The sequence below is a fragment of the Dipodomys spectabilis genome, unplaced genomic scaffold (genome assembly GCF_019054845.1).
Source record: "Dipodomys spectabilis isolate Male_0828 unplaced genomic scaffold, ASM1905484v1 ptg000187l, whole genome shotgun sequence".
Taxonomy (NCBI): domain Eukaryota; kingdom Metazoa; phylum Chordata; class Mammalia; order Rodentia; family Heteromyidae; genus Dipodomys; species Dipodomys spectabilis.
In genome coordinates this window covers 1,641,344-1,665,924 of record NW_024870864.1, presented here as the reverse complement: position 1 = coordinate 1,665,924, position 24,581 = coordinate 1,641,344, and the positions used below count along the sequence as shown (strand labels likewise).

Here is a 24,581-nt window from a genome sequence, read left to right as displayed (position 1 = left end):
GAGGCTGTTTTATATCTTGTCAAAAATTGAGTCCTAACTTTATCTCCTACATTGAAGGATGATAAAATTTATCATGCATTTTGACATTATTTGCCATCACATGCAGTTCACAAACAGCACTGAGTGAATCTGAGTTTGGGGGCAAATTAATTTTATTCTGTTCCAAGAATTGAGTAAGGCTTATTATTATTATTAGAAGGGAGAGTTAATAAGGATCTCTATTTCTTACGTAGGGGCCCACTGTTTTATTGTTCCTATTTGGGATGAAAATGGAAGCTTGTACCCAGGAGTGACAGCTATTGCTATGATGCACAAAGAAGGTAAGTCCCAAGTTACCCCTCTCCTGTGCTCATGTGCCTCCTGTCTGTTCTCCACCGCAGTTTAAAGGGATAGAAGTCACCTCAAAAATATAGTCCAAATTACCAGTTGAGACTATACATTGATCTCATTTTCTCCAGCTTCTTGAATTTTTTAGGAATGAGGCAGTTCATTCTGAATACTGCTTAGAGTTGTGGGCTCTCAGAGGTCAGGCATGGCTCTCCACATTCTCCTTTCTCATTAATGTGGAAGCCATGAATGTTCCTTCAGGATTTACTTGGTACACTAGTCTGCTACGTCTGTGTTCCACTAATGGGGGCTTGTGTAGCAGCAACCTGTTGCTTCACAGTTGAAAAGTCCCCAGATCAAGGTGTCAGCAAAGTTGGTTCTTTCCAAGGGTGGGCAAGAAAACTTCTCCCTGACTTATAAATAACATCTGCATGTGTACATAGCATTCTCCTTGTATCTACATGTTGCCATGTTTACCCACCTTACAAGGACACCAACACTTACATTAGGGCCTACTTTAATGACCTCATTCTACCTTGATTATCTCTGCCAAGGCTCTGTCTCTAAATAAGGTCACATTTACAGATGTAGAGTTTAGGACTCCAGCATATGAACTGGGGATAAATTCAACCCATAACATTAATAAGACCAGGCTAGGCTTATGGCTGTCTTTGGTTAAGGTCAAGCCAAGTCAAAGAAAGAAATCTAGGAGTAAGAGGGAACAAAAAACAGAGAGGAGTTGGGAAGGAAAGAGGGAAGAAGATCTCTTTGGTGGAGAGGATTGTCTCATCTTCCACTAATGTTAACCAACTATGGCTGCAGTGGCAGGCTGGCAGCAGGTGGATTTTGGGAGTTTTAAATACATCTTCTGGGGGTGACAGAGGCCCTAGCTGGCTCTGGCACCTTGAAATCATCTCACGTGTCAATAGTTATTGAGACCAGAGAGGCAGCCTCGCTCTTCTAAATTCATGCCAGAAATAGAAAATACTGGCAAGTGCAGTGAGTCTGTTTTGGTTTCCTTCTCAGCTCTGAGTGTGTCCTTGTCAAGGGCTGATGTGCTAAATAAAGACTTTTATGAAAGAAACATTTTTTTACCAGATTAAATCTCCTTAAGTTTCTATGAACAATAAGTAGTCACAAGACTCTTTAACAGGTGTCATTAGGGTCAGGAAGACTTTTGTCCCCCTTCCCTCTCCTGTGTCCTTGTGGTCCCTTGCCCTTGTTTGTGCCTTTGGCTTTGGCTTTCACTAGTTCATCCTAGACTTAAGGAGGAAGCAGGGAAAGGAGAGAAATTTGAGATCTGTGTTCCTGGGGAGAGTAAGTTGGCTTTCTTGCTCTCTCTGTCTTCAGCTTTTCATTGTTTCTGTTACCTGGAACTCGTCATTTTGAAATCATGATTGCTAATAGGGAGGTAGATGTGTCCCCACCAAGCCTTGAACTTGAGTACCAGAACACTTGGGCTGCTAGAATGAAGTCACATTGTCTTCCATCCTCATTGAGGAAAAGTGGGCTAGGTAGGCCCAAGAAACAGGACCCAGGGAAAAAAAACAATCCTCACTCTTCAGGCCAAATAAAAGAGCATCAAGAACTATGGAACTGAAAAAAAGGGAGGTTTGTATTCTAGACAAGATAGGCTTGGGAAGTAACAGGGAAAATATTTTGAATCCCTATCTCACATCATATACAAAAATAATAGGGAAAATATTTTGAATCCCTACCTCACATCATATACAAAAACTTCTATCACAGTTTTTCCCCGGAAGCTGCATTTCATTTCTTGTTTCTCCAGGTCTGAATGGTGTGGATAATGGGATTTTAGTATTTGACAAGGTTCAGATACCCAGGGAGAACCTGCTGGATAAGTGACTATCAAGTTGTTTTTGTAAGCTAGGCCTGGTTTGGGGACATCTCACAGACCACAGACCCAGGATCATCCCTTAGCTGCCCCAACAAATTTATAGACTAACTGGAAAAGATAAGCAAATAGAACAAAAAAGAAAGAAAGAAATTATCCAACATATGTTGTTGTCCAAACATAATACTTTTCACACTTCAATGTATGACTCTTTATGCTTTTTTCCACAAAAGACATCAGAATACAAAGTCAGTTACATAGATATATGTTTATATGTGTAAATGTTTATATATACATATATGTATATCTGTGTATAAATGTGTATATATACATTTAATTTGTATATAGGTATACATATATATGTATTTATATATATTCAGAATGTATAAATGATTTTTCAGAATGTATAATTTTTATATAACTTTTTATAGAAAATGTTTGCATGCATCAATAAGCATACATAGATATGATCAGGTTTAATGACACCATAATACTCTGCTAGATAAATGGCCTATGCTATTTGATCAATTCCTTATTTAGGTTGTTGGCTTTTATTTTTTGTTTACTATTATAAACTAACTCATGCTGTTACTTCTTTGTGGGTGGCAAAAGTTAAGATACCACTTTCAGCTTGGGAGGCTGTTAAAGGCAGCTTTAAGTTTAAGAAACTTGGCTGCCGGAGCCACAGAGACACAGGGGGCTGCTTGCAGATCACCAGGTACCGGATTGCAGAACAGCGGATCGCCAGGAACAGAGAAACCTACCAGCCGGGAGTCTCCAGGAGGATCCCACCCCACCCATCACTCTCCACCGGAGCGGAGAGGCTCCATCCCGCCAAAGCCGCCCGGCACCAGCAGCGCCACAAAGGGACCTGTCCGCAGACCACCCGCCCAATCGCGATCGCAACGACCCGGCGGGGGGCCGCCCAACCCAGCCCGCAACCACCCCAACTGAACTCGGACTGCAACAACAACTGACGACCTACAGGGTGAGTACCCATCAGGGGACAGGGAATCCATCAAGGGAGACCAGAGCTGGAGGGAATCCCCAGACCCTGACCTAGACTCCCTACCCCAACACCCGGACCACAGGACCCACTAAAACTGGGAACTGTTCGAGAGCCCCACCAGCCGGTGGAGCACACTCTGCTGGCCAGGCCAGAGCAAGAGCGCCCCGGGAAGGGAGCTTAAATGCTCAAGCCAGGAACAGTGCCCCTGGGTCAAGACTACCAACAGTAGAAGAAATTTGAACTGTGTCCTCCAGGCTGCATAACCAAGGTGGTATACACATTAGCACAGGCCTAACGAGCGCGCTCCAGGCTGGGGCCGGAACCAGGCCAGGGGACCGGCGCCTGAACAAAGCAAAAAGGGTCAGAAGTGGGGCTGTGGCTCAAATGGTAGGGTGCCAGCCCTGAGCTGAAGAGCTGAGGGACAGCACCCAAACCTAGAGTTCAAGCCCACAACCAGCCCAAAACAAACAAACAAAAACACATCAGGAGCCCATAGCAGACTCCAGTATTTGGGAGAGTGCATCCAGAGCATCTGATCTTCCCAAGAGCACCCGCAGGAGCAAACACAAGCAGTCTAGGCTGCTCAACCCTTCCAAAGGCGGGAATTGCTACAGCAGAGAGCTGAGAATCCTAAGTGAATAGCAGCTGGAAATAGGCTCCCAACAGAATCCAGATCAGACACAGACTCTCTCTACCAATAGAGAATCAGCAACCAAGCAAAGACAGACACACCAAAACAAGATTGAAGAGCAGTCTCCTGAACCCCCATGCGAAAATCACAGAGAAAAATCACAAGGTTTACCACTACCCAGGACAGCAAGCTCACCTCAAAAGCCAGCAGCCACGCAGGGGAGAGCCCCAGTGGGAGCAAAGCAGGAATGGAAGACAAAAACTACATCCAAGGGTTGCTGGAGGCAATGACTCAAGAAATAAAGCGAGAAATGGATCAGAAATTGAAAGAGCACAAGGATGAACTATCAAAAGATATACAGGATATCAAACAAAAATTGGATGCAAAAATAGAAGCTGCACAAACCTCAGTAAGAAGTGAGATAAACGCCAAATTAGAGGTAATGCATACTGATATCACCTCATTGAGAGGTGAGATCAGTACTCTGAGAACCAACATTGAATCCATAAAGGGATCCATTTCCACCATGCAAACCACAATAGAAGCCACGGTCAACAGAGTGAATGAAATGGAAGGTAGAGTGTCAGATACAGAAGACAGAATACACCAACTGGACCAAAAAGTGACAGATATGGAAAAATCACTCAAATTAAACCAAAGGGAAATTCAAGAGCAAGCAGATAATGCTAAAAAATTTAACCTTCGCATAATCGGAGTGGACGAAGGTGAGGAATTCCAGAGCAAGGGAATGCAACACCTATTTAACAAGATAGTCAATGAAAATTTTCCCCACCTCAAAAACGACCATCTTAACTACATCACAAAAGCTTATCGAACACCCAACAAGCAAGATCCCAGGAGAAACACTTCTAGGCACATAATAGTAACAATGATGGATCTGAATAATAAGGAAACAATCCTGCATGCAGCAAAAATGAAGAAGGAGCTATACTACAACGGGAAAAAAATTAGAATCACTGCAGATCTCTCCACACAAACAATGAATGCAAGAAAAGCCTGGGAAAGCACCATACGAGCCCTGAGAGCCAATAACTGCCAACCCAGACTGATATACCCGGCAAAGCTAGCATTCACATTCGATGGAGAACTGAAAACTTTTAATAGCAAAGAAAAACTAAATGAATACATAAACATTAAGCCAGCATTACAAAGAATTCTAAGAGGGGGGACACAACCTGAAGAAAGCAACCAGGAACTGGGACCTGCCCCAAACAGGCATTACTCAAAGTCTAACTGAGCAAGCACAGGAGGAAAGGAAAGAAGAAAAACTTAGGAAAACGGAATGGCAGGGACAACAATGCATCTCTCTATACTTTCTCTTAATATAAATGGGCTGAATTCGCCAATTAAAAGAAAACGAACTGAGGACTGGATCAGAAAACAAGACCCATCCATCTGTTGCCTTCAGGAGACCCACCTCTCAGCCAAACATACAAACAAACTCAGAGTGAAGGGGTGGAAAAGGATCTACCAATCAAATTCCCCCAATAAGAAAGCAGGTGTAGCTATCCTGATATCTGACAAAATAAACTTTTCATTAAAATCAGTACAGAAAGACAAGGACGGACATTACATATTAATAAAGGGAACAATCCAAGAGGAGGATATAACCATCATCAACTTATATGCCCCAAATACCGGCGCACCCAGATATGTTAAACAAATGCTCTCAAACTTACAGAATAAAATAGATCCCAATACGATAATACTAGGAGACTTTAACACGCCACTCTCACCAAAGGACAGGTCTACCAACCAGAGGATTGGCAAAGAAGCTACCGAATTAAGTGAGGCCATACTTCAAGCGGAATTAACTGACATCTACCGAGTATTTCACCCTAAAACAACACAGTACACATTCTTCTCAGCAGCTCATGGAACTTTCTCCAAAATAGACCATATCATAGTTCATTCAAGGAACTTAAGCAAATACAAAGGGATCGACATAATCCCCTGTATCCTATCTGACCACAGTGGAATCAAGCTAGCTCTCAATAACAAAGCATACCGCAGAAATTTCTCTAATACATGGAAATTGAACAGCACACTCCTTAACAAGGCCTGGGTAACAGAAGAGATCAGAGAAGAAATAAAGCATTTCCTAGAACTCAATGAAAATGAAAACACCTCACAAAGAAACTTGTGGGACACAGCAAAAGCAGTCCTGAGGGGCAAATTTATTGCCCTCAGTGCCCACATCAAGAGAATGGAGACAGACCAAGTGAATAATCTCATGTTGCAACTAAAACAGCTAGAAAAACAAGAAAAAATGGGACCTAAAGCTACTAGACGAAGCCAGATAACCAAATTGAGAGCAGAGATTAACCAATTAGAAAATCAGAAAACCATAACCAAAATAAACCAAACAAAAAGCTGGTTCTTTGAAAAAATAAACAAAATTGATGGCCCGTTGGCAAGATTAATTAAAAAAAGAAGAGAGGAAACCCATATTAATAGGATTAGGGATGCCACGGGAAACATCACAACACGTACCCAAGATATCCAAACAATTCTAACAGACTACTTTCAAAAGCTATACTCTCTAAAGGAAGAAAATCTGGCGGAAATGGATGCATTTTTAGAGAAATACAAGTTACCCAAACTGAGCAAAGAAGAAGTTAACCAATTAAATAAGCCAATATCCTATAATGAGATACAGGAAGCTATCAAAAGTCTTCCAACAAAAAAAAGCCCAGGACCAGATGGATTCACAGCAGAATTCTATAAGACCTTTAAAGAAGAACTAATACCCATACTCCTCAAGCTCTTCAGAGAAACAGAGAAGGAGGGAGCTATCCCAAACTCATTCTACGAAGCCAATATCACACTCATCCCCAAACCAGGCAAAGACCCAACCAAAAAGGAGAATTACAGGCCAATCTCCTTGATGAACACAGATGCAAAGATCCTTAACAAGATTCTAGCTAACAGAATCCAGAAACACATAAAAAAAATAATACACTATGATCAGGTAGGCTTCATCCCAGAGACACAGGGATGGTTTAACATACGTAAGTCAATAAATGTAATCCAGCATATCAACAGAGCCAAGGTCAAGAATCACATGATTATCGCCACAGATGCAGAAAAGGCCTTTGATAAAATTCAACATTCATTCATGCTAAAAGCTCTGGAGAAAATAGGAATAGAAGGAACATTTCTAAAAACAATAAAAGCCATTTATGACAGACCAATAGCCAATATTATACTTAATGGGGAAAAGCTACAACCAATTCTCCTAAAAACAGGAACAAGGCAAGGATGTCCACTGTCTCCACTCCTCTTCAACATAGTCCTAGAACCCTTAGCCAGGGCAATAAGGCAAGAAAAAGACATTAAAGGGATCCGCATAGGGAAAGAAGAAGTGAAACTATCCCTTTTTGCAGACGACATGATACTATACCTCCACGATCCCAAAAACTCCATCCCCAAACTTTTAGAAATCATAAGTCACTTCGGCAAAATAGCAGGATACAAAATAAACCCACAAAAATCAGTTGCCTTCCTATACACTGATAACGCACAGGAAGAGAGGGAAATAAAGGGAGCAACCCCATTCACAATAACCTCCCAAAAAATAAAATATTTAGGAATTAACCTAACCAAAGATGTAAAAGAACTATTTAATGAGAACTATAAAAAGTTAAAGAAAGAAATTGCAGAAGACACTAGGAAATGGAAAGACCTCCCATGCTCCTGGATAGGCCGACTTAATATAGTAAAGATGGTGATACTTCCAAAATTAATATACAAATTCAATGCAATTCCTATTAAAATCCCAATGACGTACATCACTGAAATACAGAAAACAGTCCAAAAATTTATATGGAACAACAAAAGACCTAGAATAGCCAAAACAATTCTAGGGGATAAAGACAATATGGGAGGGCTATCCATGCCGAACTTCAAACTCTACTACAGAGCTATAATCACAAAGACAGCATGGTACTGGCACAAAAACAGACCCGAAGACCAATGGAACAGAATAGAAGATCCAGATATAAATCCACAGGCCTACAGCCAGCTGATATTCGACAAAGGAGCCAAAGACATACAATGGAAGAAACACAGCCTCTTCAACCGCTGGTGCTGGGAAAACTGGGCAGCCACATGCAGAAAACTAAAAGTGGACCCCAGCCTATCACCATGCACCAACATCAACTCAAAATGGATTAAAGACCTTAACATTAAACCTGAATCTCTGAAACTACTGCAGGACAGAGTAGGAGAGACACTTGAACTAATAGGCACAGGAAGGAACTTCCTGAACAGAGTCCCAGGGTCACAACAAGTTGGAGAGAGACTCGACAAATGGGACTACCTTAAAATAAAAAGCTTCTGCACAGCTAAATCTATCGCAACTAAGCTAGAAAGACAACCAACTAATTGGGAAAAAATATTTACCAGCAATATATCAGACAAGGGGTTAACATCCTGTATATACAGGGAACTCAAGAAACTAATCCCTCCCAAACCTAACAAACCAATTACTAAATGGGCAAGGGAACTAAAGAGGGACTTCTCAAATGAAGAAATAAAAATGGCAAAGAAACACATGAGGAAATGTTCATCATCCCTGGTGGTGAAGGAAATGCAAATAAAGACAACCCTGAGATACCACCTTACCCCAGTCAGAATGTCCCACATCCACAAATCAGCCAACGACAAATGCTGGAGGGGATGTGGAGAAAGAGGAACCCTATTACACTGCTGGTGGGAATGTACACTTATACAACCACTTTGGAAAGCAGTCTGGAGGGTCCTTAGAAAGCTAAAGATTGACCTCCCTTACGACCCAGTCATACCACTTCTAGGCATCTACCCTGAACAACAGGAACCAATATACAAGGACACGTGCACCTCCATGTTTATTGCAGCACTGTTCGCAATAGCTAGGATATGGAAACAACCTAGGTGCCCCACCACAGATGAATGGATCCAAAAATTGTGGTATCTATACACAATGGAATATTATGCAGCCATTAGAAATGACAAAATAATGGCATTTGCAGGGAAATGGATGGAGCTAGAAGGAATCATGTTGAGCGAGGTAAGCCAAGAACGAAGAGACAAACGGTACATGGTCTCCCTCATAAGTGGATGCTAAATCCAAAAGGTTAGTGATACGACAAAACTAACAGGACTTAAGAAACAAAGAACTCCCGCTCATCTGGTTGAACCACTACTAAATATCCTCATGCTGCTGATCACAAATATGGTATATAACATGTGAACACTGTTATATATTACAGACTGTGGTAGACAATTTGCTCCAGGGAAGTTAGAATGAACTTGTGACTTTGAAATTATGTAATCATTTAATCACAATCAAAAAAAAAAAAAAAAAAGAACCTCGGGGAAGGGAGGGAGGGAGGGGATGGTAGGGGGAAAACAATGGAGGGGGTAACAATGTTCAAGAGGAAGTGTACTCATAACCTCACTCATGTAACTGTGACCCTCTGTATAGTAGCTTTACAATAAAAAAATAAAAAAAAAAAAAAAAAAGTTTAAGAAACTTTAAGTTTCTCAGCATCATTTTGCAGATTTCAATAGTGAAGTCACCAATGAAGTGTGTTCCAGGGAGGGAAGTCAAAGGTTAAATGGTGCTCTTTGCAGAGGCTAAAAATACCAATTACCATAGATTCTGTCAAAAGCACTTCCTGTGCCCTATAAAAATCCCCCAGCAATCAGGATAAAACAAATAGCTGTGTGTCTTTCTACAGATTTCCTTTAATAATAATTCTCCCCTAAGTTCACTACCGAACACATTCTATGAAGCCATCATAACCCTCATCCTAAAACCAGGCAGGGACTCATCAAAGAAAGAGAACTATAGACCCATTTCTTTGATGAACATTGATGCAAAACTTCTCAACAAAATTTTGGCCAATCGAATTCAACAATTCATCCAAAAAATCATACACCACGATCAAACAGGATTCATTTCAGGGATGCAAAGCTGGTTCAATATACGCAAATCAATTAATATTATTCATCACATCAACAGGAGCAAGGATAAGAACCACATGGTTATCTCAATAGATGCAGCAAAAGCATTCGACAAGATTCAACACCCTTTATGATGAAGGTTTTGGAAAAATTAGGAATCCATGGAACATTCCTCAATACAATAAAGGCTGTATATGACAAACCTACAGCCAGCATTATACTTAATGGTGAAAAACTAAAGCCATTTCCTCTTAACTCAGGAACAAGACAAGGATGTCCACTCTCTCCACTTCTCTTCAATCTAGTATTAGAATGCCTAACTACAGCAATAAGACAAGATGCAAACATAAAGGGGATCCAAATAGGGAAAGAAGAAATAAAACTCTCCCTTTTTGCAGATGACATGATCTTGTATTTAAAGAATCCCATAGACTCCATTCCCAAATTACTCAAGCTGATTCAAAATTTTGGCAAAGTAGCAGGGTATAAAATTAACCCCCCAAAATCAATGGCTTTTCTGTATGCCAACAATGAGAAAAGTATGGCTGAAATTAGGAAAGTAACTCCATTTGTAATAGCCTCACAAAAAATAAAATACCTAGGAATTAACTTAACCAAAGAAGTGAAGGACCTCTATGATGAAAACTTTAAAATCTTGAAAAAGGAAATCAAAACAGAACTTAGAAAATGGCAAAACCTCCCATGCTCCTGGATTGGAAAGATTAACATCGTGAAAATGGCAATACTTCCCAAGGCTATCTACAAATTCAATGCAATACCTATCAAAATTCCAACCTCATTCTTCAAGGAAATAGAAGAGGCAATCCAAAAATTCATATGGAACAATAAAAGACCCCGAATAGCAAAAACTCTCCTCAGCGGAAAGAACACTGCTGGAGGAATATCAATACCAAATTTCAAACTCTACTATAAAGCCATAGTAATCAAAACAGCGTGGTATTGGCATAAGAACAGACCTCAGGACCAATGGAATAGAATTGAAAACCCAGAAATGAACCTACAGACCTATAGCCAACTAATCTTCAATAAGGGAGCTAAAATAATAGAATGGAAGAAAGACAGCCTCTTCAGTAAATGGTGCTGGCAAAATTGGTTAACTACTTGTAGAAAACTAAAGCTCGATCCTTATATATCACCCTGCACCAGAATCAACTCCAAATGGATCAAAAACCTCGGAGTCAAAGCAGACACTCTGAAAACATTACAGGATGGAATAGGAGAAAGCCTAGGTTTCCTTGGCTCAGGCCGAAATTTTCTTAATAGACACCTGGAAACACAACAAATCAAAGAAAGGTTGGACAAATGGGATTGCATGAAGTTGCAGAGCTTCTGCATGGCAAAGGACATAGCTAGCAAGATCAATAGAAAGCCCCCAGATTGGGAGAAGATCTTCACTAGCCATACAACGGACAAGGGTCTCATATCTAAAATATACTTGGAAGTCAAAAAATTAAATCCCCCAACAACAAATCCTCAAAGAAACAACTGCCCAATAAATAAGTGGGCTAAAGACTTGAAGAGAAACTTCTCTGAAGAAGAAAGAAGGATGGCCAATAGACACATGAAGAAATGCTCAACCTCCCTACCATAAAAGAAATGCAAATCAAAACAACATTGAGATTCCACCTCACCCCAGTTAGAATGGCTATAATCAAGAACTCTAACAACAGATGCTGGAGGGGATGTGGACAGAAGGGAACCTTACTTCATTGTTGGTGGGAGTATAAACTTGTTCAACCACTTTGGAAAGCAGTATGGAAGTTCCTCAAAAGACTTCACATAGAGCTCCCCTATGACCCAGCAATCCTACTTTTGGGCATTTACCCAAATGTTTACAAACAAGACCACACTAAAGCTACCAGCACAACTATGTTTATTGCAGCATTATTTACCATAGCTAAGATATGGAACCAACCCAGATGCCCCTCAGTAGATGAATGGATCAAGAAAATGTACACAATATATACACAATGGAATTCTATGCCTCCATCAGAAAGAATGACATTTCCCCATTTGTTAGGAAATGGAAAGGCTTGGAAAAAAATTATATTAAGTGAAGTAAGCCAAGCCCAAAGAAGCATAGGTCCCATGGTTTCCCTTATTTGCAATATCTAGTATATGTATGAGTCAAGCAGAAAAGGTCAGATAATGTGATGTTAGGAAAATGAACCCTTAGATATGTATTTAAATGTTTTTTCTTTCATGCATTTGTTTCTAAAGCATTTATAAGATTATTTCTTTGTTGCTTTGTATGTCCCTCTCCTACAGTATAACCCCTGCTTTCACTATATTTGATGTCGGTATAATTTGTGGAAGAGATGGGTAAAACAAGTCATTTAAGGATACAGGTGGACCCGTTGCAACAATGAGAAGTACAAGTTGTCATGCTGAAAACGAACTTCACAACTTTGGTGCGGGGGTGGGGGGGTGGGGGGGATTGGGTGGGGGGCGGGGGGGAGGCTGGGAAGAGATGTGAAGGGAAAAAAAAGGAAGAGGCTGCAATGCTTGATAAGAAATGTACTCATTATCTTGCCCATGTAATTGTAACCTCTGTACAGTATGTTCACAAAAAATAAAAACAAAAATTAAAAAAATTCTCCCCTTTTATGTTGTTTGAAATTTTTTGTCAACAGATAAAATTTGATAGTAATGTGAAAAGTTTAAGATAATTGTACAGGAAACTGACTTAGAATGGAGCAAATTGTGTTTGTTTCTTTCTCATATATATTGGCAGGAAATAGAACAGAAACAACAAAAGCATCTTTTCAATTATCTTGGTGATCCTCCCCACCCTATTCCCTAAAGAACTACCAGTGTCTATAAAAGCAGATTAGCGGATTTTCAGTCCTCCTGAGAGGTTACATTTCCCAGACACTTGACAGTGTCCTATTCTAGGGAATGGGGAAGAGAGTTGGTAAACTACAGATGGAGCTGCTCACATTCTATGCTCCTGATAAGGTCTTAGTGGCTTGGTTAGTCCTCTGGCAGAGGCTAGACCAATGCTATTTACCCAATGCACTTGAGATTAAGAAGTTACATTTAATAGGGAAGAAGAATTCTATGTTGTTTGTAAAAGATATGATGGTATATAAAAATCTTTCTTTGATAAACAATTTCTGATTTTTTAATATAATTTCATTTCTATTTAAGCTCCTCCTACACAAAAGAAGTCAATACAGAATAGCAGTGAAAGCAGAGATTTTGAGGTTTGAAGGCGGAACCCCACCTTTGGGGTCTTCATTCATCATTTATAAAAAAGTGGGTCAAGGTCAGGTGCTGGTGGCTCGTGTCTGTAATCCTAATTACTCAGAAGACTGAGAGCTAAGGATCATGGTTTGAAGCCAATTTGATCAGGAAAACTGGGAGTTTCTTATCTCCAATTTAGCACCAAAAAAAAAAAAAAAAAAGCTGGAATGGAGCTGTGGCTCAAGTGATAGAGAGTAATAACCTTGAGTGCTAAAGTTTAAGGACAGTGCCTAGGCCCTATGTTCAAACCCAGGACCAGCATGCGCGCGCACACACACACACACACACACACACACACACACACACATGCCTGCTCACAGAACAGGCCAATAAATAGATGAATAAATGTATATATATATATATATAGAAGATAGATAGATAGATTCTATATATAGATATATAATAATATAGATTCTATATATAGATATATGAAATAATATAAATCCTTATCAAAATCTCAGCTTTTTTGCAGAAATTAATATATCAATATTTCTGTATTCATATGGAATTGTGAGAAATCCTTAATAACCCAAATAATCTTAATAAGGAACAAAGTAGAGAGTGTCCACTTGTAATTTGAAAATACTTATAATTTATGAAAGTGGCACTGTGGCTCAACTGGTAGAATGCTTACCTTGAGCTGAAGAGCTCAGGGACAGTGCCCAAGCCCAGAGTTCAAGCCCCATGACTGACAAAAAACAAACAACAACAAAAAAAACCATGATTTTAAAACTTACTAAATGCATTGTTGGTGGGAATGTAAGCTTGTTCAACCACTTTGGAAAGCATTATGGAGGTTCCTCAAAAGACTTCACATAGAGCTCCCCTATGACCCAGCAATCACACTCTTTGGCATTTACCCTAATGATCATAAACAAGGGTATACTAAAGTTACCAGCACATCTATATTTATCACAGCATTATTCACCATAGCTAAGATATAGAATCAACCCAGATGCAGCTCAGTAGATTAATGGATCAAGAAAATGTGGTATACACACACACACACACACACACACACACACACACACACACACACACACACACACACACACACACATATAATAGAATTCTATGCCTCCATCAGAAAGCATGACACCGCCCCATTTGTTAGGAAATGAAAAACTTGGAAAAAATTATATTAAGTGAAGTAAGCCAAGCCCAAAGAAACATAGGTCCCATGGGTTCCCTTATTTGCAATAACTAGTATATGTCTAGGACAAGCAGAAAAGGTCAAAAGCTATGTACATATGACCATATAAGATGATGTTAAGCGAAATGAACCCCAAGATAGGGACACAAGTGGTTTTTTCTTTCTTGCTATTGTTTTTAACGTACTTACAATGTACTATGTGATTTTTTTGTTTCTCCTGTATGTTCTTCCCCCATGGTATAACCTCTGTTTTCACTGTATTTGATTCCAGTGCCCTGCATCTTGTATGTACACTTTTCTAATTTGGGGAGGGGAGGGGAAAAACCAAAATGCTTAAATAGGGATACAGGTTGACTCATTGTAACAATGAGATGTACAAGACACTATGTTGAAAATGAATTTTACAACTTGTTTGCGGGGAAGGGAGGTATTGGGAAGGTAGGGAGGGAAGGAATGGGAGGGGAAAAACAAAGGAGGAGGTAACAATGCTTGATAGGAAATGCACTCATTACCTTACTCATGTAACTGTAACCCCTCTGTACACTATTTTTACAATAAAAATGTATTAAAAAACTTACTACAAAGTTACAGATCATGTAATAGTTGCATAGGATAGATATTTAGATTATGGAATAAAGTGTTTAGAGACAGATCTTTGCATTTATGGTCATTACTAATTAATCTAGAGTGCCAAAGAAATTTAGTAAAAAAATAATAGTCTTCAATAAATGATGCTGGGACAACTAGACATCCATTAATAAATATAGCACGAAGTTAGATCCCTATCTCATATAAAAATTTAACTTAAAATGATTATATGCTTAAATATAGAAACTGAAATAACTTTTAGAAAAGACCATTAGGTGTAAATTGTTTGTGATTTTGATTTAGGCAATGACTTATTAAATGTGGCACCACAAACACAACTATAAACAAATAACTGGACTTAATAAAAAATTTAAAAACATTTGATGCATCAAAGTACACTATAAAGTCTAAGTAGACTTTATTTGTAAATCAAATACATCATAAAAGTAAACCAAATATATCATAGGGTAGAATATCCAGAATATAAAAGAATTATTACATCTGAGTTCAAATCCCAGGACCAACACACACACACACACACACACACACACACTCACACACGCACACACACAAGTTTATCAGGTGACCCCACAGTCCTACTCTGGTATATATAAAAATATTGTTCACAGATGATTGAAAATATGTCCATACAAAATGCTGAAAGAAGGATACAGGTTGACACATTGTAACAATGAGACATACAAGACACTGTTGAAAATGAACTTTACAACTTCGGGGCTGGGGAAGGAGGAGTCGGGGAGGTGGGGAGGGAAGGGATAATAGGGCAAAAACAAAGGAGGACTAATAGTGCTCGATAGGAAATGTACTCATTACCTTACTCATGTAACTATAACCCCTCTGGACAGTATCTTTACAATAAAAATATTTGAAAAATATGTCCATACACAATCTTGGATTCAAATGTTCACAGCATAATTGTTTATAGTGTCTGAAAAGGGAAAACAACTCCAATGTCCATCAACTGTTAAATGGATAAAAACTCTGGTATTTCTAGTAAATGAAGTAATTAGATAAAATTTTTGCAGTATGATGAATCTTGGAAACAAAATACTAAGTGAAAGAAGTCAGACAGATCACATTGAGATAGGCCAATCCATAAAGATAGAACATCAGGAGTCAGATCAACGTGCAGTTTGTGGTGTGTGTGTGTGTGTGGTGTGTGTGTGTGTGTGTGTGTGTGTGTGCGCGCACGCGCGTGTGCGCATGGAGAGGTGGAGGGCACAGGGAACTTCTAATGCTATGGAGTTTCCTTGTGGAGTGATGAAATGCTTTGGAATTGGGTTATAGCAATGGTTGTATAAACTTGTGAATATGTCAAAGCCTACAAAACCAAATATATTAAATGGTGAAGTTTTGTGGGATGTGATTATATCTTTTTTTTTTTTAAGTGAGAAAGTGTGTGGTTTGCACACTCAGACTCTGGTATTAGTTTGATGGTGGCAGTCCTCATGCTTCTCTGTCTCATCTGATGAGCTGCAGGTTGTTGTTAGCGGAAAACCTGTTCTTGCCTCCCATGAGTCAGGCCTTTCTCAGCATCTCCTGGGGAGGCATGCATGGAGAAGTTTCAAGGATGCAGAAATCTATGCACTTGTTTTTGCTGCTATTTATTTATGCTTATGCCATGTGTTTCTGTGGTTAAATGGCACCTCATTTTCTCCATTTCTCTGCTACCCCACTTTCCCATAGGTTTGGTTCTGTGACTCCAGATGGACAGTACTATTTGTCTATTAAGAACAAGTATGCGAGATTCAATGTGATGCTGGCAGCACTGACCTCTTCAAGATTAGCGGTGGCCTTCCAAGCTATGGGCAGTATGAAGGTAATGACTCTGATTTTATTCACTTTACCATTTATTCACTTCATATTCTTGGAATGGGTAGCAATGTCAGAAGCTGAGTTGGCACAATGTGGCCAGGGGTAGTTCCCTGCTAGGTTGTGACAGCTGACCTTATACACAAGACCTTTTTTTTTGCAATAGTATGCCATCCAGTTGCATCTCAGATGGCTTTTGCTAGTCACAGTGAGTGGAACCTGCCCATTGTGGTAACAGAGCCACAAAAGATGATCCAAGGAGATTGGCTGGCTTAGGACAAGCAGGTCTCCTGGAGAGTGTTATTTTTCTCCCTGGGTCCTCTGGTCTATAAGAAAAAGCCTGCTTTAACCTCCACTGAGATTCATAAAGGTGAAAAAATATAGACACCCCAAGAATACCTACTTGGGGCTTGAGTACAGCTTTTCCATCAAGCAGGAATACATTTCAGCCACCTGACTTCAAGGTTGCTATCAGCCTGCAGAAGTCTGAATGGCATAGAAATTCTTTGTCACTCATTTCTGCTAGGTCTGCTGTGCTTCACAGGCACAGGGACCCTGGTGGCTTTGAACCTAGCCACCTTACACCCGCCCATGGCCCCATTCCCCTGCTTGTTTTGTGGTGGCTTTTGCAATGGGGCAAGATGGATGTTTAACTCTCAGCTCCCTCCTCTGGAGTGGCTCAGGTAGTCTCTCTCTTTTTCTTTTTTTATTTTCTTTTTTGATTTCTGTCAGTCATGGGGCTTGAACTCAGGTCCTAGCTGCTGTCCCTGAGCTTTTTTCACTCAAGACCAGCACTCCACTATATTGAGCCACAGCACCACTTCTGGTTTTCTGGTGGTCAATTGTAGATAAGAATCTCATAGACTCTAATCTGCCTGGGCTGGCTTCAAACTGGGATCCTCAAATCTCAGCCTCCTGAGTAGCTAGGATTATAGATGTAGGCCACTGGTGCCCTTATCTGGTCTCACAGTGGAAGCTTCTGATGAATAGGAGCCCCAGAAGAACCTGCTGGTAGAACCGTAGAGCAGGCAGTATCCATATACCACAGAAAATAGTTTCTTCACAGCTGTGATTGAACCTGTCTCAGCCATCTTCAGGACCCCAGAAAGGGGCAGAAGGAGAGAAGCCAGAGGATCCAGAAATGCATTAAAAGGAAGAGATGGAAAGCCAGCCTAGGGTTGTCTAAAGCTATCACAGCAGTATCTGTGCCATCTGCTCAATATCTCCTAATCACAGTGATCTTCAAACAATTTTATCCCTTGTGACAATTGTTGGGCATAGTAGACATGCTGATTAGAGGCAGCAAAGGCTTCTGAGAAACTGCACCCCTGAAGGGGGTGGAGTGGATGATGGTATGAAGATGTCTACCCCTGCAAGCAGCCCTGATAGTTTTCTGAGGTCCGTGTGAAGCTGTGGGAGATCAGGTAGAGGCAATATGGACGGGGCCCGGGTCTTCCAGGAGAGACTTTGTTTTAAGTACCATCATATCTGGTGTAGTGTGGGGGCGATGGCCCCAGGAGAGGAGACACATGGGTGATTCTCCAATGGTTTTCCTCCATTTTGTTGAGTATTAGCCAGGGGCCAGCATCTGCTGACCCTGAGAGACTTGGGGGCTACATTTGGATCAATTCCTTGATAGGCATCTGTCTGGAATACTTTGTTCCTAGCAACACAGAGGCATGATCATGATCGTGGATTCTGAAATCAGAACCTTGAGCTTGAATTTCAATCTCATATGTGACTGCAGTGGGGCCATGGACAAGTCAGTCTTCGTTAGGCCTCGGTTTCTCCATCTTTTACATATGGAGTGGAATGTTGAAGGTGAGACATGAGTGGAGGGTGGTATGTGTAGCACTGGCACAGAGCAGAAGGTGCCTAGCTCAGAGCTGTCAATGAGATAGTGGTTGTTACTGTGATAGCTGCTGTTACTAGGAAGATAGAAGCTGACTGTAGGCAAGGAATAAATTAGCTTCCTTATTCACTGCTTAGAATCCTGGCCTCCAGGAAAGAGATCTGAAATGTTTTGGAGAGATGCATGGAATCTCAGATTCCTGAGTATCTCAATCAAACCACACTAACCTGGAATTGGTATTTGCTCTGTATATCTAGACCTTATCAAGGAATGGAGTTTCCAGAAAGTTAGTCAGCTTTCTATTTCTGTAACAAAATACCTGGAGTGATCACCAGAACAAAAGAGAAGGTTTATTTTGACTCACCACTTCAGAAGCTTCAGTTAGGAGTCAGTTGGCCCTGGGGTGAAGTAGTGCATCATTGCAGGGAACATGTGATGTAGGAAATGCTCATTTCATAGCAGCAGGGGAATGGAGAGACAGGAAAGAGATGTGGCCCTACTCTTCCCTCAAAGGTATATCCCCAGTGACCCAATTTCTCCCATTAGACCCTGCCTCCCAGAGGTTCCATGCCTTTCATTAGCACTGTGGGCTGGAAACAAAGCTTTCAATATATACATCTTTGGGGGACATTACATTCCAAGGAAGATGGGGACCCTGCACAGAACCTAGCAGAGATCAGACCCTGCTTGGTCCATGCACTGTGTTACACTGCCAGCCAGAAACCCAGTGACTGTTACTTCATTGTGAGGGTCTCTGGCAAGTATGATCTCAGCAGTTTCTTGGCAGCTCCTCTTCTCCTATGGCTCAGACACTTGACATAGGTTTTCCCGGTTGAAACCAATGACTTCTTGCTTCTTCTGATCTTGTTGATGAGTGGAAAAATGGATCCTTCTCTCCTATGTGCTTTCTTGATGTATTAGGAAACTGTCACCCCAGCTCTGTGCAGTGACATTCACTCAAGGCCACGCATGCCTGGTCCTTTTAAACTCTGCCCAGATGTCTTATTTTTCATGATTATCTCTCATTTCCATGGCATTCCTCAGTACTTTCAGATTTTCTCTCAAAGATTTTCTGCAATAGCCATCCTCTATTTTCGTATCCAAAATGCCGTGCCAAAGTAAATGCTTCGCAAGACGAGAAGGAAAAGGATGTTTGGTGAGGATGTGGGGAGAGGGGCAGAAGTGCTGAGAACTCTACAGCCAATGTAGAGGGGCTGAGAAGACTTTCCCCGGGGAGAAAGGAAGCTGGGGACACCTCTGTGAGTGAGGAGGTGGAGGTATAGGAAGTGAGAAGTATCTGTAAGAGCCAGCCCATCCCTTTGTTTTGACTCTGTACAGAGGGAAACTATTTTAGCACAAAAGAAGCTGGTCTTCTCCATTGTAACAATGAGACTGTTGAAAACAAACTTTACAACTTTGGCTGGGGGAGTGGGGGTAATTGTGGAGGCAGGAGGGAAGGGATGGTAGGGGAAAAACAAAGGAGGAGGCAACAATGCTTGATAGGAAATGTACTCATTACCTTGTTCATGTAACTGTAACTCCTCTGTACAGTATTTTTACAATAAAAAAACGTACAAAAAAAGCACGCTGGTCCTAACTCATAAGTGGTCTCCCTAAGGGAGACTTTTAGAGACCGGGTTGCCTCCCACCATTGTCTCACTTCAAATGATCTCCAGGTGCTGCCAATGTTGTAGTTGGCATGTGCACCTTGAGAACCCTGGTGCACAGCAGAAAAGGACATCATCTCATCCACCTTGTCACCCTCTGTGACCTGTCAGTACCCTGAAGATCAAGGGCCAAATTGCCTCATTGACCCCTTATTCTCATTTCAATGGCTCCCTGTACCATGCTTTTCTTCATGGTGTGTGTGTGTGTGTGTGTGTGTGTGTCTTTTGGATGATGCTGTGACATCTAGGATGCTTACTTCTATATTGTGCATGGCTAATTCTTATGTAAATTTCAGTTTTCTTGCATCTATGACTTCCTGAGAAAGGTGCCAGCCCGCATGCACCCCCTCTATCATCACTTCCTAAACCCTGCTGCCTCCCTTGCAGCATTTATAGAGCTTAGAGCCACAGCAGTCACATGCAGGCATCACAGTTCAGTCAGTAACACATGGCCATGTGACTATTCAGAGATTTTGTGTATAAAGAGATGATTAAGATGACATGAGATCATAGGGCTAGAGTCAGAATTTGATAAGATTGGTGGCCAGCTAAGAAGAGGTGACATCAGAGCTCTCTGCTTGTCCTCATGTGCATAGAGGAAAGGCCATGTGAGGACAGATGGAGAGAGCAGAAGTTGGTAAGCCAGGATGCCACCTTGAACTTGGATTTCCAGAGTTTAGAAACTGAGGGAACTATACTTCTGTTGTCTCACCACTTGCTGAGACAGACTAATGTATTAATAGCAAACTAGTGACCAGTGAGATGTTGGCCAGTGAGGCCTTCCAACAGGGTACTCATGAAGCAGGGCATTTTGCAGTTGGTAGGAGCCAGTTCGCGCCACCTCCTTTTCTCATTCCAGGACCCAGCCCAGTATAAAGTTATCAGTTGAGATGAGTTGAGGGGAATTGACATGCACATAAACAGTTGGCATGTTGTGCTTGTCTCAAATGCCACAGTGCAGCCATTAAGAGTGTAGACCCTGGGCCTCGCCTCTCTGAGCTTGCATCTTGCCTCTGGATGAGCTTGGAAGTCACGGGTCTCTAAGGTAGAGCTGCTGGAAGCCTGGAGGGGGTCAGAATATGTAAAGTCACATCAGGCTGTGGCAAAGAGGGCATGTGACATGCTCATCCCAGGGCAGTGGCTTCTCAAAGCCCAGGTGAGGAGTGAGGCTAAGTCTGTTCCTTTGTCAATGTGTAGCAAGGCCAGTCCTCAGTCATGTTTTTGAAGAACAGTGTCGGTGAGTCAAAAGCACTGGCTCCTCCCTCATTAGTTGTGTCTTTTTTCCAAAGTGTTATGTGTGCTTTGATGAAGCAGTATCACATTGCTCATCTTGTTCTCCTCAGGCTGGTGCCTTTCTTTCTCCAGCATCCCACACCCCTCTCCTACCCTGCTCACACACAGTCACAGAAGTGGGGAGCAGAGCATCAGGATCTGCTCAGTTGCTGGGAAAGCCAAAGACTGGATGAACCTCAAAGGGGCCATGTGTGAAATATGGTTTCCTGTCCCCAGATATGGAAATGTCCCAGAACTGACCACCAGAGGGCAGCAAATAACTTATAGACTGTTTCTTTGACATTTACGTATTTTTTGTTGTTGTTTTGTTTTGGCATAAGTGTAAGAAGAAGCTAGGATTTTGCTGTTTGTCATCAGTTTTTATTTTTCATTTTTGGTTTAATTAAGTACAACTGTTGTTTTTATTTTTAAAATATAATTTTATAGTTATTAGTAATGTTGTACATGGGAGTTACCTTTTTGTAAGTTGGATAATGAGTACAAGTGCTTTTTTTTTTAAAGTGATCAAGATAATAACAAGGGTACATCAGCTGAGCAATTTTCAGGCTCAAGACCAAGACTATAAATGAGATGTAGGATTACTTTGATGACTCTTCAGTGCATAAATTGACTCATAAATGCCTCCGTTTCCCCCAGATGTTTGAGATATTTGGGTGGGTATGAAAATGGTTAAATACTGTTGTGATATTTGTATGACAGTTGTTTACATCTTTTTTTTTTGGTCAGTTGTGGGGCTTGAACTCTGGGCTTGGGTGCTGTCCCTGCGTTCTTCAGTTCAAGGCGAGCGCTCTACAGCTTGAGCCACAGTGTCACTTCTGGTTTTCTAGTGGTTTTTATTGGAGATAAGAGTCTCATGGACTTTCCTGCCCAGGCTGACTTTGAACTGTGATCCTAAGATCTCAGCTTCCTGAGTAGCTAGGATTACAGGTGTGAGTTACTGGCACCCAGCAGTTGTTTTCATCTTTAACAACTGACATTTAAGAATGTGTGTTTTCAATGGAATTCTATGCCTCCATCAGAAAGAATGACATTTCCCCATTTGTTAGGAAATGGAAAGGCTTGGAAAAAATTATATTAAGTGAAGTAAGCCAGGCCCAAAGAAACATAGGTCCCATGGTTTCCCTTATTTGCAATATCCAGTATAGGTATGAGTCAAGCGGAAAAAGTCAGAGAATGTGATGTTAGGAAAACGAACCCTCAAATATGTATTTTAATGTTTTTGTTTCTTTCATGCATGTGTTCTAATGCATTTATAAGATTATTTCTTTGTTGCTTTGTATGTCCCTCCCCCACAGTGTAACCCCCGCTTTCACTATATTTGATGTCAGTATAACATGTGGAGGAGACGGGGACAAACAAGTCGTTTAAGGATTCAGGTGGACCTGTTGCAACAATGAGAAGTACAAAATGTCATGTCAAAACCAGCTTTACAATGTCGGTGGGGGGGGTAGGGGGGGTATGATTGGGTGGGGGGAGGGGGGAGGCTGGGAAGGGAGGTGAAGGGTAAACAAAGGAGGAGGCTGCAATGCTTGGTAAGAAATGTATGCATTATCCTGCCCATGTAATTGTAACCCCTCTGTACAGTATGTTCTCAAATAAAATAAAATAAAATTAAAAAAAAAAAAAAAAGAATGTGTGTTTTGAAGGATACATCCAAAGGCCAGAGAGCTAGAGACAAGTGCACTCAGAGATGAGAAGCATGTGGTATAGGTAGCAGAAATAGATATTTGAAGGAATTTCCCTGTTGAACTTCACTTCTGTGGACATGTGCTAAATACCTTCTTTCCTCTTAGCCCTGAGGCTGGTGCTACCAGGTGACAGATATGACCTAGCACAGGTGTGTGCCCTGCAGAGACTCCCAGTGTTCCAAGTTAACTGTGAACTACAACATCCTGAGAATAAGCCTTCAAGATCACACCACAGGAGGGAAAGTGAAGGTGTAAGGATACTGTGTCCTAAAGGGAGAGTTGTGAGACTTAAGAGGGACCTCAGCGATCAGAGTCTAAGGCAAGTATGGTAGTGCATGCCTGTAATACCAGAACCATAGGAGGTAGAATCAGGAAGATTCAAGGCCAGTCCAGGCAAAGTTAACAAGCCCTCACCTGAAAAATATACATGGAAGAATTGGGTGGTATGGCTGCTTGCCTAGCAGCTTGAGGTACTATGTTTAGCCTAAAAATACATAAACAAGTGAATGAATGAATAATACATAAATAAAATCAAGGATCAGTCACCTCACCAAACTAGGGATTGAACCCAGAACCTTCGACATTCAGTGCACATACTTTACCCTGGAGTTGCATCTCCAATTTCTTTGTATGTCTTATTTTTTGTGTGTATGGGACCTAGAGCTTGAACTCAGGGGTTAGGATGCTGTCCCTTAGTTTTTTTTTCTGCTCAAGCCTGGTGCTTTACTACTTGAGCCATAGCACTACTTCTGGTCTTTTTGGTTTTTTTTTTTTTGAGGTGCATTAGTGATAAGACAGGGACTTTCCTCGGGTCTCAGCTCCCTAGGTAGCCAGGATTATGGGAATAAGTCACTGGTGCCTGGCTTGCGTGTCTTTGTAGACACATCTCCAAGTATAGCCTCTGGGTCTCTGGCAGAGCGTCCAAGGTTGGTGTCCAGCCCATCCCCCGAGCGTGGCATATCCAGGTCACAGTCACAGGTGGGTGGCCTGAGAACACACAGCAGGTGGGACTTTTTCTGTGCTGAAGGAGAGGAAAGTCCTTGGGCATTCTTCCTTGTTTGATGTGGCCCAGGAACGTTAGATGCTTGTGAATGGGGCAACCTTTAACTGAATCATCGCAGGCGAAACAGGCCTTTGGGAACCCCAGCCTCCTGAGACCTGGGTACAGCTGTGGCAGCTGTGAGCAAGGTTGTGACACTGCTGCCACTAGTGGGGACTGCTTTCAAGTGCTCTGAGCCTGGGGTCCTGTTGATGAGGGAGCCGTCCTTCCTTGGCTCTAGCAGCCAGTTCACCTGGGATAGATAGAATGGGTGCTCTGGCTTGTGACTGTGAGAAGCTTTATCACTCCATGGGAGCCTGTCACCTGCCCCTTCTAGGAGCACTGTTTGTGCCATCTGGAAGGTAGCTATAGATGATTGGTGCTGGTCTGGTGTCCTTCCTTGTAGAAC

At 41.4% G+C, this 24,581-nt stretch overlaps 1 protein-coding gene across 1 annotated transcript in view; it reads left to right on the top strand.

Annotated features, from left to right (window-relative positions):
- Acoxl (acyl-CoA oxidase like) overlaps positions 1-24,581 on the top strand; it is a gene marked incomplete at its 5' end in the record, with an annotated part of 295,914 nt that overhangs the window by 9,986 nt on the left and 261,347 nt on the right. The window contains 3 exon segments of the mRNA XM_042695356.1: positions 234-320; positions 2,117-2,189; positions 16,508-16,640. Of these exon segments, the coding sequence (XP_042551290.1) occupies positions 234-320; positions 2,117-2,189; positions 16,508-16,640 (293 nt within the window).